Genomic DNA, 23,430 nt, shown 5'->3' on the forward strand with positions numbered 1-23,430 from the left:
AGTCTTTTAAATAGAAGATGCTCAAAAACGCTTAAAAAAATAGAATGGAGCTATTGACCAATAACACTAAATAATTCCACTGACCACATTGGCAGCTCTTTCATGCCACTTAGTGACGCCACCTAACACACACCCACTTTTAACACAAAAAACACTAAGATATAAATATAAGGGATATTTTCTTGACCTTTCTGGAATTGTGAGTCAATCTTTTATTTTGGTGCAACTGCATGTATTTGGGTGCCTTTAATAAATATCTTCCTTTTAGCACCAGCTTAGAGATATGTAATGGCACTGGAAAAGTAAGCATGCATGTGAAATCAGTGAAAATTTTCTGACAGTGTTCACATTTTGCAGGCTTCAAAGTCCCAAGTATTCAACGTTGTTATTTGGCTAAGGAGTAGGTGAGAGATCATTTATGTTTCCAAGTACAATTTGATTTTTGAACAAATAAGAACTAGATATAAATGTGTTGATGAACATTTGGGGAGTTGAGAAATTAACTTTATAAATGGAAAGGCAAAGTAGCCCTAAAGAATCCATGCCTCAAATCATCTGGCTTTCATAAACCTATATAAATATTCAGTGTTGTTTTGCCTGCATTGTAATGTGTCCATCTATCCAGTGTGTAAAGTCATCCAATTGACTGACTGCACTCTGCCAACGCCATAGCCTTTAGGCAACGGTAAATGAGAGCTTTTCCCATGGTTCATGTCTTATTTGTAATCTAAACCAGAAACTCGGGTTCTTGTCAACAACAATTCCTTCATTGTATCATTATAACAAGGCAAAATATAACTTATGACAAAACTAAGCAGAGGCATCTGAATGATTGAACTAAGGGAGACAGATTGCTATATTTAAATCTAGATTCCTCTGATGCTGTCTCTGTGCAAAAAGGCAAGCTTTTGGTGTGAATTACTCTCTGGGTCTTGGCAATCACCCAAGGAGGCAAAGGAAACCCACCACCCAGTCAGGATTTATAGCTCACCCATTTTAGAATGAGAAGCCCAGGACAAAAAACAGTAAATGAAAGGCAAAGGTAGAAAAAAAACCATCAGCGCGGAATGAAGTAGATGGTGATCAGGAAGGTTAAACCTTTCCAAAATGTGCTAAGTATTCACATAATGCTCTGTTGAAGAGCACTCTATACATCGGTGTGTTGGTTCATCACCTGGCGCGAGGTAAAAAGATTCCTGAAGGCCAAGGTAACTTGGGTCAGTGAAAATACACCATAAAACCAGAGGGGAAGCTCTGGAAAGTGCTGGATCATCAGATCAATAGACTCAAAGATGACTAAGTTAGGTAGCTTTATGCAGTTTAAACATTTGTGCAGGGAATCTCCCCACACAGCCTTTTATTGACAGCTACAGATCAATGGTAATTTTTGATCGTTTTTGACCTACATAAACCTATTGACCCCATGGCCACCTTTGGGGCACTTCAAGTCGTCAAAAATAATCAGAGAAGATGGTGTAAAATTGTCAGACTGCTGAAGACTCCAAGCAGTTTCATGTGTCCCCAGGAGCAGAGTTGAGAGGTTAAAATGTAGTTCAAATTGCCAGCAGAGCCTCAATTGGGCAGAGTGTTCCAAGAGTCTTGTCTTTATGCCTCATAAAATGACTCACTGATTTGTATCCAGACTCTGACCCTCATGCATATAAGGGGAAAAGAGAGAGAGAGAAAGCAAAATCTCTTTGGAAATACTAGATTGCAGAGAAAGGACCATCCTTTAGTAAAGAATTTCTTACTCTTTCCCTTTGTTGAGTCATTCTTTTTTGAACATTTCCTTAAATCTGCTACCTAACAAAAGCTAATGTACTTCTAGAATTAAAAATCTGAATATGATATGAATGTGGGCATAGAACAGACCAAAGGAAAGCAAGTAAAAGTTGATAGGTTATAGGCCAGGAGTGACAAAAACAAACCAACCAAAAAAGATCAAAAGAAATCAATAGAATGAAAGAGTGAAAGGAGATAGAACAAATGAATGACCACAAAGAGGAAAAAACAAGAATATTGAATTAAAATAATTTCCACAAAGGAAAACAAGTGAGAGATGAGGAGAGAATGAGGGAGAGAGGGAGGAGGAGAAGGAAGAAAGGCAAAGTGGAGGAGGGAAGGGAAGGAAAATGAATTTTTAAGGAGGTTTCCCCTTTTCCATGGGACAGAATGTTATATCTTCAAAGGAAGGAATTGAATGTGAAACATTTTAGGTTATAGCCACAGTGCTCATGCAAATATTCAGAATTTAAGGAAAATAGAATGTAGCAATAAATAAAAGATATAACCCAAATTAATTACAGAGTGAAACTGTGTCCAAATTTAACAGCAGTATTCTAAAAACTATTAGAAGTGAACTTTGGTATTAAAAATCAACTCAGCAGAGAATGATTTCAAATTATTTCCTAAAATGTTGTAAAATAAATGGTAAGGATTGTTTTGCCATTTTAAACTTTTCTTCATTTTTTCCATAAGGCTTTAACTAAAAATTGACAAAAAGCATGGCTTTTAATGAGGTTTATTTAAGGGGCATGTATGTGTGTGTGTGATTTCTTTTCAGAGCCCTCAGAATTAACAAATTAATGTTACAAGGGAAATTTTCCTCAGTATAAATTTACGATACAGAAATTCTCATTTACAGAAATCTCAATATGTGATTATTCCTATTTTTAAAAGATACATATAGACCAGATTAAGCAAAACAACTGATGTAATTACCCTTTGTGGAAGCATGCCTTTAAACAATGTCTGAGCTGGGCATGCACAAAATTCAACTTGAGACCTACAGGTCATATTTCTGCTTTAGAAGGTGGAGGTTTTGAGGCTAGGGCATTTTGAATACTTCTGCTTTCAAGGATCTGAGCCATAAATGTTTATTAAAAGAATCTATAATGAAATCAGTTTTGTTATTTTTTTAATGGTTGCCTGGAGTGTGTTGGATGACTGAATGCCGGTTGTTAATCATTAAGTACTCAGGTTACCAAAAGTGTTTGATAGTATTGCCATCTAGGGGCTGAATAGAATACTCAGCTCTGAAATAACCTGTAATTGAGCAGGTGCTGCTATTGACAATATACATATGTTTTTGCTTTATAGCCCATATGCTTTTCATGTTTCTTTTGACAAAAGCTATCTCTAAATGTCCCCCAACAGCCTACCTTTTTTATATATAACCTGTTAGAGGTGATTACTATTTGCTTTGGAGCTTATGCTTTTTTGGCATCTATTACTGGGCATTCTGAACAAAGAATTATTCTTTTTTGCATTATTAATCTTCCCCATGTTTGCCCTATTTCCATAGAAAAGGAATCATTTATCAGAAAAGAATGTTTGTAATCGGAACTTGTAGCATCTTCAGATTTAATATTCATTATGGTCATTCTAGTTCTGTGCTATATTTATCTAAAAGACCAATCCAATGTTGTGAAGAAATAAGTTTTTAAATATTTATGATCTAACTTTTAATATTTTAAAAAAGAAATTAGTATTTCTGTAAAATTTGTTTCAGAGTCTGGTCGCTTAGCAAATGTTTAAATATTAAAAGATTTCAAGAGGTTAGCATGTAATATCCTAATGGGACTTATTGAAACAGGAAAATAGACTTCACAAGCTGTGATATGTAAAGGAAATTGTATTTTATTTTCTCTGCCCGTGTTTAACATAGAATAAGAAACATTAACACGGCTGAAACCTACAACCAAGAAAGTGAGAAAACAATGTCAAAAATTATTTGTGCAGAGTGTTTTGGTTTTGTCTAACCGGTTTGGAAAATAGTTCAGTTTTGTTTTGTCACCTTGTTTTAGGTTTTATTCAAAATTTTACTTGGATGTCCCCAAATTAAGGAGAATTGTCTTCCATATGACTTTGTCTAGTGCTCTTAGGTTCCTAGTCTCAGAAAATAACTTCCTTTTGCCTACATCACATTCCTTCTCTGCCCACCAAAAAAGAGGAAAACTGAAGACTACCTATCACATTTAAACATCTAATAAACCAAATCTGATCTCACACACCATTAAACGTAAATATCCTATTAAACCAGTCAAAACTTCCTCATGACTATCCATATCCAATGGGTGTGATACACAACAGAAAGTGCTTATTGGTGGGGGGGGGGGGGTGCATGCATTTATGATACACATATTACTGGCCCACTTGCAGACATAATTCCTATCTTTAAAGAGGTATATCCATCCAGCCCATATGTTGAAAGAGCACCCTGGGGCCTTTCAAAACATTAGGATTCTCAGCTTCAGTTTAGATAGGCAAAATATGTTAAATGTTGTTCTCCAAGTAGAAAGCAAACAAAAACAAAAACTAATTCTGCTATCCTTTTTTTTTTTTTTTTCATTTAAATCAATAGATTAAATTCTCAAAGCCTAGCTCATAAATACTTTTGGTGAGTTTCATGTGTTAATGGTGGTGCTTTTAACAAATAAGGGTATTTTCACATTTAGATTGATAATAGACTTCTCTGAGGATGTTTGTATATTTATATTGGCTTGTCAGTTGGCTTGTTGTTGTTTTCTCGTGTTTGCTTATTTGTTTGCATTTGTAAGGTTTAACTGCACACCAAGAAATGAGAGAGGCAGATTGAGAGATTTATGTACAAATAGGGTTGGGGATTAATACATGAGAATTATGGTTGTTCAGGATATATCTCCAAACCTGAATATTAACCTGCAGGCAATTATCTCCTTCTCACCAAGCCATGTGACTTGGTACCAGCGATTTCCATCCTAAACTGGATGCAGCATTGATCTCAGGCATCATAGACTGTTTACATTCATATTTCACATCTTTTGTGTTGCAAGCTCTGAAAAGGCAAGGATCCCACCCAATGCACACTTTTTGGGTGACTTAAATCATGTAACATTAGGTAGCATATTAAGGATGTCAAAAAGAACAAGGAAAAAAAAAACATTGCTCTCTTGATGATAATTCAAAACCCTGCTGTAGTATTTGTGCTGCTGTCACTGTGTCACTGATGTATCTTAGCCATGCAGTTCAGAGAATGACCTTCCAGGACTCATTGGCAGTTTCTAAAAGAAACTTACCCTGTTAATTTTCTTACAGGGGACAAGCTATCAAGCCCACCTATTTGGGTTGGAGGCATTCACGACATATCACATTGGCATCGTGGCCACAAACCAGGCAGGAGAAGTTTCAAGCCCTTGGACTCAAGTTCAAACCTTAGAATCTTCCCCAAGTGGATTGAGCAACTTTACAGTACAACAGAAAAATAATGGCCGAGCATTGTTACTGCAGTGGTCAGAGCCTGTGAGAACCAATGGCGTGATTAAGGTAATGTCTGCCTTGCATATGAAAACACATTTAGTGTTCTGCAGGTAAATACCTGAGCCCTGACATGCCATCAGCTCACTGTGGGGAAACTCCCTTCATGGCCTGTTTAATTCTTCTTGGTTGGCTCCTCCAGGCACATAATCATAAAGTGGGAGAAAACTAGCTCACGTCTTATGCTTCTTATGAACTCAGCATTGGGCTAAAAGCTCTCCATAGATTTTCTCATTTAATCTTCATATCAAACCTACTAGGTGGGTATTACTAAACCTCATATGGTATATAAAGGTTAAATAACTGCCAGCCCACATTGTAAATGATCAAGTTTGGATTTGAAGCCAGGAAGTCACACCAGAACTGAACTCTAAATGACTGTTCTTACTGCCTCCTGAATTATCCTACACAATTATTTGCTTAAGGCTTGCCTAATTTGCTCTTTGATCAGAGCTTGCTAAGCAGAAGACAGGAAGCCACATGTGTCTGTCAACTCCCCAACTTCTGTATGTTGCCATGAGAAATGATCTTATAAATGTCACACACATTGCCCAGGCTTCAGCAGCCTGTGAGTACAAACAAGGTTGCATTTCCACAAATAGCTCACATTTTGATGCTTTGGGCACTCACCCACAAGAAAGGCAGACTTCATCTTCCTTCCTGATGTTGCTCCCCAAGGGTAGTGATGACTCACTTGTCAGTCCACACTATAGTCTCTGTCTCCTCCCTCCTCTGGCCCTGGACCACCACTTAAGCCCTCATCAACTATCTTCTGCAATCTGGAACTGCACCCAGGCTGTAGCTGCTATTGACACAGTGGGCTCTCCTTTACCACTCCTTCTCAAGGTGGCAGATATTTCCCCTTTTATTGCAAATAGAACAGTTAAGACTAAGCTGCAGCTTTTCATAAAACTTCCCTGAAAATCCTGTGAGAGGGATGACAGAAAGAAATCATGTACAGCGATAACTGAGAACTGAAACTAGTGCTCACAAGCTCAGGTCCATCCTCAAGGGCCTCCCGTTGACTGCCTCTCTGCCCAGCTCCAGGCCTGCTATGTGTAGCCAAAGCAAGCTGCTTTCTACCAGGCTGCCTCCATGTGACAGAAGACAGACTTACCCCACTCTAAGGCAGGAGGCTTCAGCCTTAGGATCTGTGACCTTAATATCCAAGCCACAGCCCATTCATCTAAGCACCACTCCCTTTCCCCACGCCCTTCCCCAAACCTGGCCACTTGACAAGCATTTGTTCCCCGTCCTCGGGTCGGTCTCTTCCCAGCATAATTGACATTAGAAATATCCACTCCCTTTCCCATAATTTACATTTCACCAAATACTTACTGAGCTTCTATTAAGTTTCAGGTACTTATTCAGGAGTGAACAAGACAGGCAAGACCCCAGCTCTCATAGACCTTGTGTGTGTGCACATATGAATGAGTATAGGGGAATGTATGAATGGTAAGGATACAGAGAGGCAAACAATAACCTAGTAAATAAATAAACAAGGGTATTTCAGAGAGTGATAAAGGCTATAAAGAAAATTAAAGAGAATCATGTAGATATGCCTGGCTCAGGCTATGCATGGATGATCATTTGAATTGATTTGACATTTGAGCTGAGCCCTGAATGACAAGACAGAGTCAGTCATGTGAAGATATGGGGGCAAAATGTTCCAGACAAAGTGAACAGCAAACGAAAGCCTGAAGCCAGGAATGAACTTGGTATATTCAAGGAAAGGGAAGAAAGCCAGTGTGGATGAAACACTGGGAGGGAGGGAAAGACAGCACCAGAAGAAGTTGGAACATATTGACAGGAGTCAGAATGTGCCCAACCTTATGGGCAGTGGTGAACAGTTTAGGATTTATTCTAAGTGCAATGAGAAATTGCTGAATGCTTTAACAAAAGGAATGGCATGACCAAGTTTATGTTTTTAAAAATCACTCTGCCTGCTACGTGGAAAATGGACTATAAAGGTCCAATAGAGTTTGAAAGCTATGAAGAAGTTCAAGCCAGAATTGATAGTGGATTGAATTATGGTGGGAGTAGTGAAGGTAGAGAAATATGGGTAGATTGGTATATCTGACAAGAAGTAGTAATGGCTAGATGTGAGTCCTGAAGGAAGAGGCACACTTTCAAAATGAATTCTGGATTTTGGCCTGAGCCAGGGACTGGGAAGAGAAAGGTTGGAAGATGAACAGGTTAACAAGTAGGCAGTTGGAGGTACAAGTCTAGAACTCCAAAGAAAGTTCTTCACCGATATGTACTGGAAATCATTAGTATATAGGTGGTATTTAAACCCGCGAGACTGGAGGAGATCTTATGGAGAGAAAGTAAAAAGAGATGATGAGAGCCTAGGATCAAACACATGGGGCATACGAAAATTTGGAGGAAACGAGAAGAAAGAATAGTTAACAAAGAAGACTGAAAAGAGGGAAGTGAGATAGAAGGAAAAGGAGGTAATTGGGGGTGAAGTGAAAAGAAAATATGTCAAATGCTACTGAGCTGCCAAGTAAAATGAGAGCTGAGAAGTGACCTCTGGATTTGGGAATGAAGAGGTAGGTCACTGTGATCTTGACTAGCACAGTTTCATCCAGGCAGAAAACCCTGTTGGGGTGGCTTGAGGATAATGGCAAGTGAGGAAATTAGGACAGCAATTAGGGGAAACTCTTTAGAGAACTTTGGATGAACAGAAAAGTAGAGAAATGGTGCAGTAGTCAGGGGACTGTGGTGTCAAGAGAAGTTTGTGTAAAAATCAATGGAAGATACTAGAGTACATTTAAATGCTAATGGCAATAACCCAGTGGAGGGAGATGAATTGGTGATACAGGAGATAGTGAGAGTAATTGCAGGAAGGAGGAAGGGATGGGATCCAGAGCTCCAGTGGCCTTTAATAGGGCAGAGATTCTTCATCCATAGCAAAAGGAGGAAAGGCAAATAGAGTAAGTCTAGATTCACTTGGATATAGTGGTAATAACATAGGAGGACGTTCCCTTCTGACTGTCTCTTTTTTCTCAATGAAATATGTGGTTACAACAGCAACCATCAGGGAGAAAAATGAGTGTTGGCTGTGAGTGGGGAAAGTGAGAAAGTAAACCTTTGAGGGAATAGAGTAGGATTACAAAAATAAAATTTGTGGTAAAAAATTTAAAGTGAGGCCAGTTGGCATGGTTGTGTTTTGTTTTTTGTTTTTTTCATTTTTTTGTTTTTTTATTGTGTGTGTGTGTGTGTGTGTGTGTGTGTGTGTGTGTGTGTATTTTCTCCAAATCCAGGTAGGAGCTTGTGTAGAGAAAGAGAGGGCTAAATTTAACACTAGTTAGAGATTTGCCAGGTTGATATCTGGGGCAGAGAGAGGGACAGAAGAGTCATAGAGGCTTGCAAGTTGACTATAGAATCTAAACTCCCCCAGGGCTTGGGCTTGCCCTGGGACCTCAACAAGAAAGTCACATCAAAATACAATAATTCAACGTAAGTAGATCTCTAAAGGTCTAGGCTATGTAATCTTAAGCAGCATTAAAGTGTATCAACAATCCAGCCTAAATTTTCCTAGGAGCCACTTGTGGGAATGTTTCAGACTACAAGGATTCTTATGTGTCCTGCCCCTTCATGAAAGTCACTGTCATAGGAGTCACAAAATCCATAGCAGTGTGTCATTTCTCTCGGGTGTGTTAAATCAGGAAAAGGGTGGGAAACCACTGGTCAAAAACATCTGCATTCAAGTTGTTAGTTTCCATTTTTCCCAAAGAACAATGAGAACTTGTTCTACATTTGTGTATTGATTGTTCACATGGTTTTCCCCAGAACAAAAGAATAGTTTGCTCCAAAGAAGCAATCAATTCTTCTATGGCTTTTAAGAGAAAACAGGGTGTTTTTTTTCCACCTTCGAGTCATCAAAGTTTATATCTTTATGTTTGTATTTATGTGTAATACATATATTTAAGTATATAGGTGCAGGGATGTGTGCACACACACATACATTTTCTTCAACCTTGACATCTGGCTACAAAGGATTAAGCATTATAATTTTATTCTGTTTCCCAGAAAATATCATGGGAGATGGCCAGTCTAGATAGGCCCTACTTACCCTACCTGAGATGAGATCAGAAGTACTTTATATCTATAAAATAAGGGATTTGAATAATCCCTAGTTAAAGGAAAAAAGAAAAAAGGAGAAATCCCTTGAGTACTACTTAAGTAAGAATCATACCCAAGAGTATTTAGCTTTAAAATAAAGTCTTAGGTATTATCCAACTAAGAGAAAGAGAGAGAGAGATGGAGGGAGAGAAGGAAGGAAGGAAGGGAGGGAGGGAGGGAAAAAAGGAAAGAAAGAAAAAAGGAAGGAAGGAAGGAAAAAAAGAAAGAAAAAAAAGAAAGACAAGGAAAACATTGCTCTTCTGTGGACCTTACTTTAACTGGAAAAGTTCAAGGTCCCAAAATTAATATCAGAATGCTTCTTCTGGATTAGCCTTATCAAGATGAGGAATGAGAGAGGGAAAAGGGTTAAGAGAGATGAAACAGCTACCCCCAAGAAATCATATGCTACAGATCATTCACTTTGCTTCTCTCCGTCCTACAGACATACAGCATCTTCAGTGAGGGTCTCCTGGAGTACACTGGCTTGCATCGTCAATTTCTCTTCAGACACCTGCACCCTTTCACTCTCTACACGCTGACCCTGGAGGCCTGCACCAAGGCAGGCTGTGCACACTCAGCACCTCAGCTCCTGTGGACGGATGAAGCCCCTCCTGACTCTCAGTTAGCTCCTACAATCCAGTCTGTGGGGTCCACCAGCGTTGAGCTGAGCTGGTCTGAGCCTGTTAACCCAAATGGAAAGATAATTCGCTATGAAGTGATTCGCAGATGCTTTGAGGGGAAAGCTTCAGGGAACCAGACAATCCAGGCCAGTGAGAAAATTGTTTTCACAGAATATGATACTGAAAGGAATACATTTATGTATAATGACACAGGTTTGCAGCCATGGATGCAGTGTGAATATAAAATCCACACTTGGAATTCAGCAGGCCATACCTGTAGCTCTTGGAATGTGGTACGGACGAAGCAAGCACCTCCAGAAGGGCTCTCTCCACCTGAGATATCCCATGTATCCATGAATCCCCTAAGACTGCTGATTTCCTGGCTCCCTCCAGAACAGTCTAATGGTATTATCCAGTCCTATAGGCTTCAAAAGAATGGAATGCTCTATCCTTTCAGTTTTGATGCTGTGACTTTTAATTATACCGATAAAGAGCTGCTTCCTTTTTCCACATACAGTTATGCAGTCATAGCCTGCACAAGTGAAGGCTGCTCCACCAGCAAACCCTCTGGCATCAGAACTCCTGAGGCTGCTCCAGCAGGGGTTGGCCCTCCAGCTCTTTGGGCCATCAGTGCCACGCAAATAAATGTATCTTGGTCACCACCATCAATTCAAAATGGAAAGATCACTAAATATTTACTTAGATTTGATGGGAAGGAGTATAACGCTGGGCAGGGTCTATCCATGCTGATTTCTCACTTGCAACCTTATACTCAGTATAATTTCTCCCTAGTAGCCTGCACCAGTGGCGGTTGCACAGCTAGTGCACCTGCATCTGCCTGGACTTTGGAGACCCCTCCACAGAACATGGACCCTCCAAGATTACAAGTCACAGGCTCAGAATCAATAGAAATCACCTGGAAACCTCCAAGAAACCCAAATGGCCAAATCAGAAGTTATGAACTTAGAAGGGATGGAATCATTGTATACACTGGACTGGAAACTCACTATCATGATTTTACCCTCACCCCAGGGGTGGAGTATGGCTACACCGTGACTGCCAGCAACAGCCAAGGTGGTATTTCGAGTCCACCAGTCAAAGATCAAACCAGCCCCTCAGCGCCCTCAGGGATGGAACCTCCAAAACTGCAGGCCAAGGGCCCTCAGGAGATTTTAGTGACTTGGGACCCTCCAGTAGAAACAAATGGCGATTTTGTCAGCTATAGCCTCTTCATCCGTGAGCTGCTGGAAAGAGAAGTGAAAATCATACATGTAAACACAACTCATAATTCTTCTGGTACATGGTCGTTTATAGTAAACCAGCTAAAGCCATTTCACAGGTAGGTAGCCAACTCCGCGTTTTCTGAGAACACGCCACTGTCATTTCCACTGTGTGAGCACTCAGTTCTACTGATAAAAATAAAAGCAAGATTGGTTGACAGCTCCAACCTCCATCCGCTTAATCATCAATAGTGGATGAAGCACATTCTCACCCAGTCGAAGCCTGTTGGCATACTTTCCAGAGAGTAGAAATCTTGCAGGCGACATTTTGAGGGTCGGTTTTTCAGAAATGTTTGTGACTCACTATGCTGTCTGGATCAAGTTGTGTAGAGATGGTGCCAGTTCCCTGGTGCTAGGTCCTCCTGGAAGCATGCAGGCCCCTGGACAGTTCGGGGAGCCCCAGTGGGCTCATCTGACACAGGCTGTGAAGAAAATGAAGTATTATTTTAAAGCACGATGAAAGTCCCAGTCAGTAACAACCATTTCCAACCAGAGTTGGACTGAACCAAAATAACTTTGGAGGGGGAGACCTCTTTATTGAATTCAGCATTTCTTCCAGAGATCAGAGGCTCCTCGAACTATATTTCTTTACTCCCTTCAGAATTACCCCAGCTCCAATCTCATGGTTTCTCAGTGACTCAGGTTTTGTCAGTGGTCCCCTCTGGGCTCTTGGAGGTGCATGGAAGTGTGTTGCTCTCCATACAAAGGAATCACACCACTACCTTCTCTTCCGATAGTCAAGAGAATTGTTTGGCATTTTTTTCCAACCACATTTTGCATAACACATCTCCAGAGAGAAGAGTAATAAAAGATATTTTATGCTTAAAATTTAGTAAAATGAACAGAACCACTTAAAAATATTAAGGGCTGAAATTGTGTTGATTTCCAACCACTATAGGTAAAATTCAGCTATTATTGTAATCTACTGATGTGTAGGTTAAATCCCTCCTATAATTATCTCTGATATATAGTGCTGTTTAAATGAAACATTCATGGTCTTATGCTTCTACTCATGACAATTATTTAGGATCATATTAAATATTAAACAGTAATTACAATTTCTGCAGGTATTCACCATTGCTAATCCACGTGCTATGTGAATTGGCTTTTATCTTACTCTGATTCAGGGCACTAAGAAGGTTCACCTTAGCTGCAGAACTGCCTATTTTATGCTGGCTTCCTCTTTCCTGACTGGTTCCTGCAAATTTTAAAAATCATACCAATTTACTCCCCTTTGAAAAACCTAATTCAAAAAGATTTCTAGAGTAGAAAAGGGTTTTCCATATGTGAGGACACTTTTCTAGACAGAAAAAAAAAAGCTGATTTATCTGATAAACCTAGCAATGATATCTAATGATACCTAAAGCTATGAGAAATATTTCTTAATTACCCATCCTAATTGAAGAGGTATGTGATATTGACAGTATGAAACAGAGTATAATCAGTTCTATCTGAAGTCAGGGTTCGTGCAATGTGTTTTTTGTTTTGTTTTTTTAGCAGAATAATGTTTGCAGAATATTGCAAACTAGTGTGTTCTCCTTAGGGCATCCCTAACTGGTCAGTAGGAAGAAGTAACCTGGGAATATCCTGAGTAGCAGAAGGAATCTCTCAGAGAATTTAAAACTATCACAGATAATCCAGGAAATGAATAATCCAAATTTGTACAATCAAAATTGATTTCATAGAATTGCATAGAGGTCAGATCTGCCATACACAGCTTTGTTACACAGTAAACTGGAAACCTCATCAGAGGGCTCAGCCCCGCAAATGCTGCTGGGCCTCAGTTTGGTGAGGATGAGGGTGGGACAAAGACTAGATGGGCACGAGAGGAGAGGGGGAAGGAGCAGGGGATGAGGGATGTCACAAGGGAAGACAGAAATATAATTAAGAAGGGGGAAAGGGAAAACAGAAAGAGAGCAAGAGAACAGAAAGCAGTGATTAAAGGACTGCAGAGGGCAGGCAGAAGGGAAAAAGGCTGGAAACAAAAAAAAAAATAATAAGGGGAGAAAGGAAGTGGCTGGATGTTTGAGGGAAAATTAGAGAGTCATAAAATCAGTAGGGCATGGGGAACAGTGAACAGAAGCTCCCATTTGCAGCCACATGTACTTAATACTAACAGAATCCCGTTTGTTGGAAGAGAAAAACCTCTGCTATGGAAATAGAGGCAGGAGACCAGCTATAAGGCAAAGCATAATTGATTGGTTGAGTTTAACGGGATGGTGATAAGTTGTCTCCGTGATTGATAACCTAATGTGTAAGCTAGGTTAACTTTCGTCCCCAAAGGTCTTTGTGTGGTGTAAGAGAGCCTGTTTTAAGATGTCAGGTCTCAGGTGAGGGGATTTATTACCATGACACCTTAACTCCATGATGTTCCTTGATGACCTGGAACCATTCCTGGGGAATCGTTTAGCCCTAGCTGCAGAGAGAGGATGACCGCAGGGCTGTGGAAATGGGTACATCCTCTACAAGGTATGCACTCTTCATTGCTGTAAGTAATTCTTCAGAGTACCAAAATTTTCATGCTGGAAAGAATCTTGAGAGATTATGGAAATCAGTCCTTTAATTTAGAAAACCAGGAAAACGTAAAATATAAACTTCCCAGGAAATATGATCATTATTCTTTAAAATGACCCAGCTATAGAAAAGAATAAATGTGAACTTATTGCTCTTTTTTTCAAAGTCATTTGGGCTTTTGAAGAGTCTTCTCATGGCAAGGTATTTTGCTGATAATGGGTAGTTTCTGCTTTGTATCCTAAAGGTATGAAGTACAAGTTCAAGCCTGCAGTTTGCTGGGATGTGTGTCAAGTGACTGGACGTGGGCACAAACCCCTGAAGTTGCACCTCAGATGCAACCTCCTCCCCATCTGGAGGTACAGACAGCTCCAGGTGGATTCCAGCCCACTATTTCCCTTTTTTGGAGAGGACCACTTTGGCCAAATGGAAAAGTTTTATATTATGAATTGTACAGAAGGCAAATAGCAACTCAGCCTGGAAAATCAAATTCAGTGCTAACCTATAATGGAAGTTCAAGCTCCTTTATGGATTCTGAACTACTGCCTTTCACAGAGTATGAGTATCAGGTAAGAAATGTCTGTCATCAACTATCCAAACTGAGATTGCCGGTAAAAATTGCTTGCAGTTTGTAAAGCCACTTACGGAAACACAGGGCTTAAGGAGTTTAATAATATTCTTTTTAAAACTTTTAGCACTAAATGAGGGAGGAAAGACCATATTCACTTGCCTTCTTCACTTTCTTAGTTCTTGAACCATGTGATGTATGCTTGTTATTCCTATGTAGATTTTAGGTTGCTTGCATTTCTTATTGCTCAAGCGGTTTCAACCATTAAGCTTCCCTCCTCAGTACTGCCTTGGTTGGAAATATCCCTTGTTAAAAGACTGCTTTGAAAATAACACATTAATTGTGCAAAGACAAAATAAAAACTAATGGTCAAGAAAGATAAAAAGCCTGGAGCAAAGTAACTAATCTAGGCACAGGGACAAAGTAAATTGGGTATGAGTATGGTCTAAAAAATAGTACTTTGCATACCCCTAAAAAAGATAAGATGCAGAATAATATTTTGAAGATATTTTTTGAAATCTATAGAGGACTTCTGTCTGGTTTGGTTTTGCCAAGAGTCCATTTGCATTGTTCTGGTAACAGCAACCCCACTACCTGTGGGAGATGGTCCCCTTACCCCTTGCTCAGCCTTGGTGGCACTGTCAATCAAAATGTCAGTCTGTCTCCTAGCCAAGTGGTGGGCATATGAGCCACACTCAGCCCATCAAACTTGCCTGGGGCTTGACCTTAAGCAAAGTGACTCAGAATGAAAAAAGGTGGAGGTGAGAAGTCCTGATGAAATATCCCTAAACTCAAACCAAAAGCTTTCCTGATCCCTGCTGTTTCCAAGCATGTTTTTTCAGCTGTTTCTTTAATTCCATTTTCCCTCAATAAATTCTCTTTTTGCTTAAGTCAGAATGAGTTTCTCCTGCTTGCTTTCAAAGGGAGCTTGCCCATTGGTGCAAGCACTTCCTACGTGCCAGCACATTTCCAAGTGCAATTTTCTAAAAGAGGAAACAGCTTTAAAAACCAACCATAACCAGAAATAATAAAATCACTAAGTCACCTGGAGTATGGTGACCAAATCAGTGAGTATGAAAAATAGATGTAACATTTTAAGCATGAAAGAATAAGTTTAAGGGCAGTAATGGATGGGATAAATGACCCAATGAAGTCAGTGAGAATTGAAAATAGATTCCTAAATGGTTTGAAGAAATAAATAGATATAAATCCATAGTCCCGTATTTACAATTCCAAATCTAAAAAAAAAAATCTCTAAAAACCAACATGTTTTTTTTTTCCTCTAAGTTTGGCACAATTTATTTGGCACCAAAACCTCACATGAGCAAGCATAAGACTATTTGTCCCAAGTATTTATTCATCACACAATGTGAATATTTATGTTTTTCTGCAGAAATTGTGTTTTATTACAAGGTGGCTACCCAGATCCTGCTGTGGATGTTATAAGATATACAGAATTTGCCTTATATTACCTTTCTAAAATCTGAAAAAAATAGTTTTAAAAAATATCAGGCCCCAAGGGTTTTGGACGAGGATTGTGGTTTCAAAAAGGAACAAACTATCTATTGATGCCACAGTTGGAAGCAGAGTAGAAGCAGCCAAAACCTCTGTGGTCATCCTTTGTTCTTTTCTCATTATCTTTACCGAAAAGTGTCGAGTTATCAAAGACCCCTCTGTCCTCAATTATCTAGTCTCCCTTATGAATAAAAATGCACCTTTGTGAGAGAGCTGGATGGAATCAGCATGAAATCTTTGGCCTCTAATTAGACAAAACGAAATGACCCATAGATACTGAAAGCAAACCAGTAATTATAGCTTTTTTGGCATTGTGTTGTCATTGGGTTAAATAATTGGCCAGATGATCTGTGGGTGTTTCATCCCCATTTTCTAAGGGATGATAAACTCCAAGCATGTGTGTCCTGCATCTAGTCAAATTTCACACCAGGAACTAAGGATCACCAGGAACCAAGGGGCCCACATTTCAGAGGGGAGATGAGTGAAGGACCCCAGGCTGTGCTGTCTCTCTTGTTTATTGGCTCTGTGTCGCTGCACTCTTCTCCATAGCCGCTCCACCCAAAGGAAAGTATTTGATTTGGTTTTCATAACAACCAGATCTCAAATTTGCATTTACTAATTCCATGTTGTTACAACACAAGAAGGATAGGAAAAAAAAAAAAAAATAGCCCATCAGCCCAAAGGCCCAGTTCTCACAGAAGAAGAAATTTTGAAAAGTATAGATTAAATGCTGCAATAAATACAGTAAAATATTGGATTTATTTAGTCTGTGTAAACGCTTAGTCTATACAGACCCTGAGAAATCCCACAGAAGTCATTTAGGAAGTAGTATACTGAGGGAATTGATTTCCCTTTAACAAAGAACATTTTGTCTTAGAGATTAATTTGCATTGCTCGCAACCTAGGCGAGGTTTGTTTCATCTGCGAGTTGCTTTTCAGAAAACATCTTCATTGTCCTAGACATTTGTTCACCTAACGTCTGACAATGATTCAAACTTTCCGCAGAGGATTGTATTTTTGAGGTTATCCGTGTGTTTGTAAGGAATTAGAACAGAACGTAGAGACTGTCCAGATGTGTGAAAATAAATCAGAAGGGCCCTGCTGGCCTGTAGTTAGGTAGGTGGACATCCACACGGTGTGCCTTGAAAGTGTCAGATGCAATTCCCTATCGCCCTCCCACTCTGCCCACAGCATTTTATTCATTTCTGGTTTTGAGTCAAGTCATTGGAGGCAACTGCTGAAATTTAGCTTTTATGTGGCAAGAAAGGGCAGCATTCCCTGGTCTAAATTAATTCATCAGATCAGTTGGCCAGTGATAGAGCTCTGAGGAAAAAGAATACAATGTGGATAAGCTCTGAAGGGCAGGAGGGTCAGAAATATCTGGAGAAATGGATTTTTACTGAGAGAGGGAGACCACTAGGACCATGGAAGGTAAGAACCAGAAAATACCACTTACCCACACCAATGCATACAACCAGCTTCATAACCAGCTCGTGTAAAGATGGGCAAAAGCCATGTAACATTATGAGCACCTTCTAATTTTTCAGTAATTCTTCAATATGGAATCCTCTAAAGGTAGCAGTTCCCAATGTTTAGAGTACAAAAGGATTACCCAAAGAGCATATTAAAAGTGCATATTCCTGGGAGGAGGGAGAGTCCCAGCAATCTGTATTTTTAACAAGCAACTTAGATGATCCACAACCCACGATTTGAAAAATACTACCCCAGAGGGCATGGCATTGTTTCAAGTGGTGATTTCCTAAATCAGTGGTTCTCAACCCTGACTGCACATTAGAGTCACCTGGGGAACTTCATCAACATTCCTGAAGCCCAGGCCCCATCCCCCTGTGGTTCTGATTCTGGGATGGGTCTAGGCATCAGTGCACTTGAAAAGGTCCCCCGGTGATTCTAATGTGCAGCCAGGGTTGAGAATCACTGTTCTAAACTGCCCTAAACTGATTGCCTAAATAAGTGAAGGCAGCTCCCACAAGTGCTTAATTGACATGATGATAACTGATGAGCAGTCTATTTGCCTTGGTCTATCCATGACTTTCTAAACACACCTAAAAGACTCCTGTTTTAGCAGGAAACTGGAGAAGGGGACAGAATATATTATCTAGGAAGTTCATGTTGCAGTTAATCAAATAATTTCTTTTACTCTTTCTCATGAATTTTGTTAGATTTTTGTCACTGTCATTTTATTTCCAGCTCGGGAGGCCTGGTCTTTGGTGGTGAGTGCAACACTGTCCCTTAAAATGGGACTTTTCTTGTTTGATTCATTTCAGCCCAGTTTCCAAAATTCTGGGATTCTGAAGTATCAGATTCTGAAAGATGTGCTTTAATAAATCCAGTAACATCTGAAATAAAAATCAAAGAGATTAGAAAGCACCTTTTCATACTTCACAAGGATGGGTAGCTTTGCAGAGTAATGCAGTTCATAGTTCCATTGGAGAACAAGCTTTCTCGGTGAATTTCCAATAGAATTTAGTTTACCAAAACGAAATTCTTGAACAGCTTTCTAAATTTGTGGTTTATATATTAATGAGCTGCATCTATATTAAAAGAAATTCTTCCACTGTGCAGACCTTTTCCATAAGTGGAAAGGGCGGGCTTGCCATGCTACAGAATATTTACAAATCCAAAAAGATTTTCCACAGACAATACCCATTCCTATTTTGAAGCCTTTCAAAATTAAGCTGTACTAATATATACATTATAAACCTCTAGATTTTATGTGGGGAAGTTCTTAATTGCCTAGCAAGCAAATTAAGACAAGTAGACTTTCCATAGGCCTCGGATAGGGACCTAGGTGGAGGCTACTCCAAATGACGTTTCCACTTCTACCTGCAGGGAGTGAGCTGAGGCTAAGGAGGGACTCTCACTAACAGTGCACTCATGTTTTGTCAATCAGAGGGAGAAACACCTAAGAGATATCAGCCCACACCAATACAGGTGTCAGGGTCGCCAGCAAAAGCACAACGCACACAGGCTCTGATGGAAAGACGTTTCATTCACATGGAGAAGAGACAGAGCACGGTCAGCTTCACTGGTGGGCATTGATTCCCCAGAGCCAGCAGGTCTCCATCCATGGCCAATGCAGGGAGATGTTCTATGCGCAGCACCCCTCTCTTATTTTTGTACATCATAGTGGAGGAATCCTGCTTCCTCCCAGACCAGGAAAAAGGGAATGTGGTATCACCGGGGTGTAAGCTGGATGTCATAAAACATGCCCACCAGAATCAGATGTCTTCGGTGAATATTTACACATGTTCAGGACAACAGGGGAAGAATGAACCAGCAGTCCCCTTATCTATTAGGTGATTGTGTTTTATCCCCCAGGCTGGCACCCACGGTGGGACTGCCCCTCCCACAATATTCATACTCCGGCATAAGGCAGTGACACCCCGGGTTTGCCAGGGCCTGCCGCGGCTCCCTGTTTGCTGATTCTGCTGTCAATGGCTGAAGCAGTTTCCTTGAAGCATTCTCACTTTGACAGGTTTTCGAGATGAGTACCCACACACACTCGGCGTCCCAGAAGGCTTCTGGTGCCATCGTGACTGGGTGATGGAGAAGCTCGTCAGCTCCGAGGGCGTCGTCCCTCCCGCGTGTGTGGGTCTGATCTTGTAGGGCTAGTCCTGCGGGGACCCCCAGCAGTGGCAGCCTGCTATTTGTAATAGACCGACACTGTCCCCACGCAAGTCTGAGAATTCACCCAGAAAAGCATGGAGGGAAGGTGGTGAAAGAGACATAGAAAGGCAACCTCATGCTTATTGCGAAAGGCAGCTGGCTGAAGATTGCTGGAGGGCGCTGCAGAGCCTTCTCTACACCCGCCTGACAAAAGAATACCAAATTGTGGGTGACTGGCTCGAAGGCGGAAGGAGAAGGGATGCCAGCTTCTAGTCTTTTCTATCACTATTTCTGAATACTTGAGCAAATGAATCTCTTTGGGCCTTTCCTCATCTGTAAATAAAAGCACCATCTATTACTAAATTCTATGGGCCTAGGTAGGGACAAGCTACAACCAATACATTTAAAACCTCTAATCAAACTTTATCTTCTCCCAATTGTCCTCTATAATCTACAATTTTAAAAATCCAACAGAATAAATTCTGAACCAAAGCAAATAGATTTTCTAGTGTGTCTAGCTTTAAGTTGTGTTGATGCTAGAGAATATATAATTTTAACTTGATGCATATTGAAATATCAGTAATAGTATCTCTTGTTAAAATCTAATTCAGTTATTTACTAATTTATTTAATAAATTATAAATATGTTACAAATATAAGTATAAAGAATACAACAAATTTATTTTGTTTACTACATGTAAGAGTCCCACTTTTGTCCTGGCTTGAGAAACCTCAAATTATCAGTTAGTTATTATGACTATTTCTTTATAAGTAATAGAAACACAAGGTACCTTAAATGGTAGGGAAATTCTTTCTGTTCACCTGTCTGGGTGAAGGAATTCCCTAAAACAAAGGAAACAAAGGAAAAGGCACCAACCCTTTGGAGAAAATAACTACTGGCCGTCTCAGATTCATACCTTCTCTGTGCCTCAGTTTCCTTGTCTTTAAACATGGATAAGAGTACTCATAGGCTTGCATTGCAGTTAAATGAATTAATATTTGAAAGTGTTTAGGATAGTGCATAGCATAGCATGCATAGCAACCCCAGATTCACAGTAACAAAAGTTAGTATTACTTTCCTCCCACTTTACAGTAGAAAGAGGACTTCTCTCTCCCAAAATCCATTAACCAACCAAGAGTAAGCTCCAACTGACCCTTGGACCGTGTGCCTTTGTGTGAACCAACTACTGACTCAAGGAGCATGGAGGACGATGATTTAGCAGTCCTGGTCACAGTGGCACCTGCCGTAGTCTGGGCTTCATGGGGTATGTGGGAAATGCTTTCAGCCAGAAACAATGGCTGCCCAGTACATGGTATGTACCAAGCTTATTAACAAATACTCTACACCTGTGAAATACTTACAATTCCTATGTATTTTTCATATTGGATGCTCACAACCATCCTGTTTTCCAGATGAGGAAACTGAGTTAAAAATCACACAGCTTGGGCAAGTTATTTCACTTCTCATAACCTCAATTTTCTCATTCACAAAATGGGTATGTTGTGAGAACTAGGATATCTTGCATATCTAGCAGGTGCCTGTTTACATAGCAGGACCACCCACCCCAACTGCTTAAAAGGAAAAGGTACTTTCTTCCTATAGGGAGGGAAAAGAACCAGGTTAAGAGAATTGTTTTATCTCTATTAATGAGTCGTTAATAAAAGGTTAAAATGTAAAAATTTCCAATCAAGAGCAGAATTGCCTCTGCAGGTGTGATGCCCCTTTAACTGTGCAATTCAACCTTCTTTGTCCTTCCCACCTCTCTGATCATGAAAAGAATAATTTGTACAAATAAACATGACTAAGTTTCCTTCCAACTCCAGTGGTCTGATTGTAGGTTTCTGTGATTAGCTACTTGCTTCGTATTGCTTTTTTTCAATTCCTATCTATCCTGTCTCTTTCCTAACCATTTTCTATATCACATTTAGAGAAAACTTATTGAACATGTTTTATGTTTGGTTTTGGACTTGCATTTAATTAGGTATTAATCTCACTAACGTATTTCTGACCAGCATGGAGGCTTTTGTTTGGTTAGTTTCTCCCTTAAGAACTAAGCTCCTGCCTCCCCCAGCTCAAGGGTGTTAAATGATTTATTGATATTGTCTGACTCAGGCAGTGCATTTGTTCTAAAACTTTAGGGCAGGAATGCTACAGCTTAGACTGAAGGCCATCAGGACATTTCCATGAATAGAAAACTGAATTCTCCCACAAGGCCAGAGACTGGGTCATATTTGCCATCAGGCATTTTGCTCCAACAGATCATTTCTACCCGTGTATATGAGCACACTCGGGCATACTCCAGTTCCCACCTGTGCACGTCTTTTTTGTTCTTTTTATTTCTCTCATGGCCTCCTTTAGGACTTGATTCCTAAGCTTCTATTGCTGGCAATCTTTTTATGTTGCCTTCAAGACAAGTTATTTACCTGAAGATGGGTTGGTTCTCACTCTTATGCTGATGAAACCCAGGTTTATATTTCACTTTAGTTGATATTGATCCCGCTTTCTCTTGTGTTGGAAGTTTGTTTGCTGGACATAAAGTGTTAAATGCAACCGAATTTTCTCCAACTGAATGTAAATGATGTGCGATTCCTGCCTTCGTGCCTCTTCACAAAAAATATTTGTTCCCACGAAGCAGTGAGATGGCCATGGAAACGAAGGCTCCCTCAAAGTCACCTGAAACTTAGGTTCTGTAAAAACATCCAGGAAAGGGGGGGAAATGTTTGGTTTATTTTCCTTTCTGCTACAAGTTGTGTATGGAATTAGCTGTCATTATTAAGCACCTGCCATTTTCAAATGTGAGTTTCTGGTTACTAGGACTGGGACAGGAGGCTAAAAATACCATGGACTCCACCCCTCGGGAGCTGAAAAAGTAGATGATAAGAAAAAGAAACGCATCCATGAATAACATATCCATTAAGATATAGGGATGGTAGTGTAAACTATGGACATAGAAGTTTGAAAGATCCAGATGATGGCGTAACAGACCTAGGGTGGAATAATAAGGACAACACATTAAAGCACTGTTTCCATAACAGACTCATGTTCACTCTGGCCAACTGGGCTTGAGGGTAGCACAGACGGTACCTTGATATAAGAGCTACTTGACTAAAAATCATTCTTTAGAGACATGAGGAGGCATTTCTCTTTTTCCTTAGTCTCACAAAAAAATGCTCTTCCACGTCTCTCCATACTTACGATCTAACGCCCCCTCAGCCCGCCCACTGTTACTGCTACCTGTATAATGGATCAAAATTTCTCCCCTATATCAGTCAGGATCTCAGTAGGAAATATACTCAAAGGAATATTTGAAGGGGTTTTAATGAAGAGACTATTTACGGAAGTGTGGGCATGATTAAGAGATTCAACAAAGAATGCTAACGTAGCCCAGAGGCCTAAAGGAACAAGGGAAGAAGCTGTTCCCAGAACCTAGCAAGTGTTCCCCCAGGAAATCTGTGGCCATAGAAAAGGAATGCAGCCTTACCAAACCTGTGATGCCAAGGAAACGAAGCAGGAGGAGTAAATAACCTTAACTCTCTCTCTTCCCTTTGATCAAACCCAACTGGAAGCCAGAGCAGGGCACAGAAGGACAGAGAATGGATCTGCAGGCAAGTGGAGAAGAACGCACACATCTCCCATACCTCAGATTGGCTGCTTCTCACCGTATACGTGACATTGTCTTCCCCAGTTAAATCCTTTCTGGGCTAGAGCATTGCTTCACAAGCTTTGACTTGCCACTCTATGATTATTGATAAACACTAAGTAAATCTGGAGGCTTAAAGGAGGATTGCACTTAAGTACTTCGGCCAATGGTTGTATTTATTAAATTCTAAATAAATATCTAGGCTCATATGAAGCAGTTGAAATGTTTGTGGACTCTACAGGTGCT

At 40.1% G+C, this 23,430-nt stretch overlaps 1 protein-coding gene across 1 annotated transcript in view; it reads left to right on the plus strand.

Annotated features, from left to right (window-relative positions):
* Positions 1–23,430, plus strand: part of USH2A (usherin) — an 891,077-nt gene that overhangs the window by 838,600 nt on the left and 29,047 nt on the right. The window contains 3 exon segments of the mRNA XM_037823757.1: positions 5,077–5,304; positions 9,866–11,382; positions 14,082–14,403. Coding sequence (XP_037679685.1) covers positions 5,077–5,304; positions 9,866–11,382; positions 14,082–14,403 — 2,067 coding nt within the window.

This window comes from Choloepus didactylus, chromosome 2 (genome assembly GCF_015220235.1).
Source record: "Choloepus didactylus isolate mChoDid1 chromosome 2, mChoDid1.pri, whole genome shotgun sequence".
Taxonomy (NCBI): domain Eukaryota; kingdom Metazoa; phylum Chordata; class Mammalia; order Pilosa; family Megalonychidae; genus Choloepus; species Choloepus didactylus.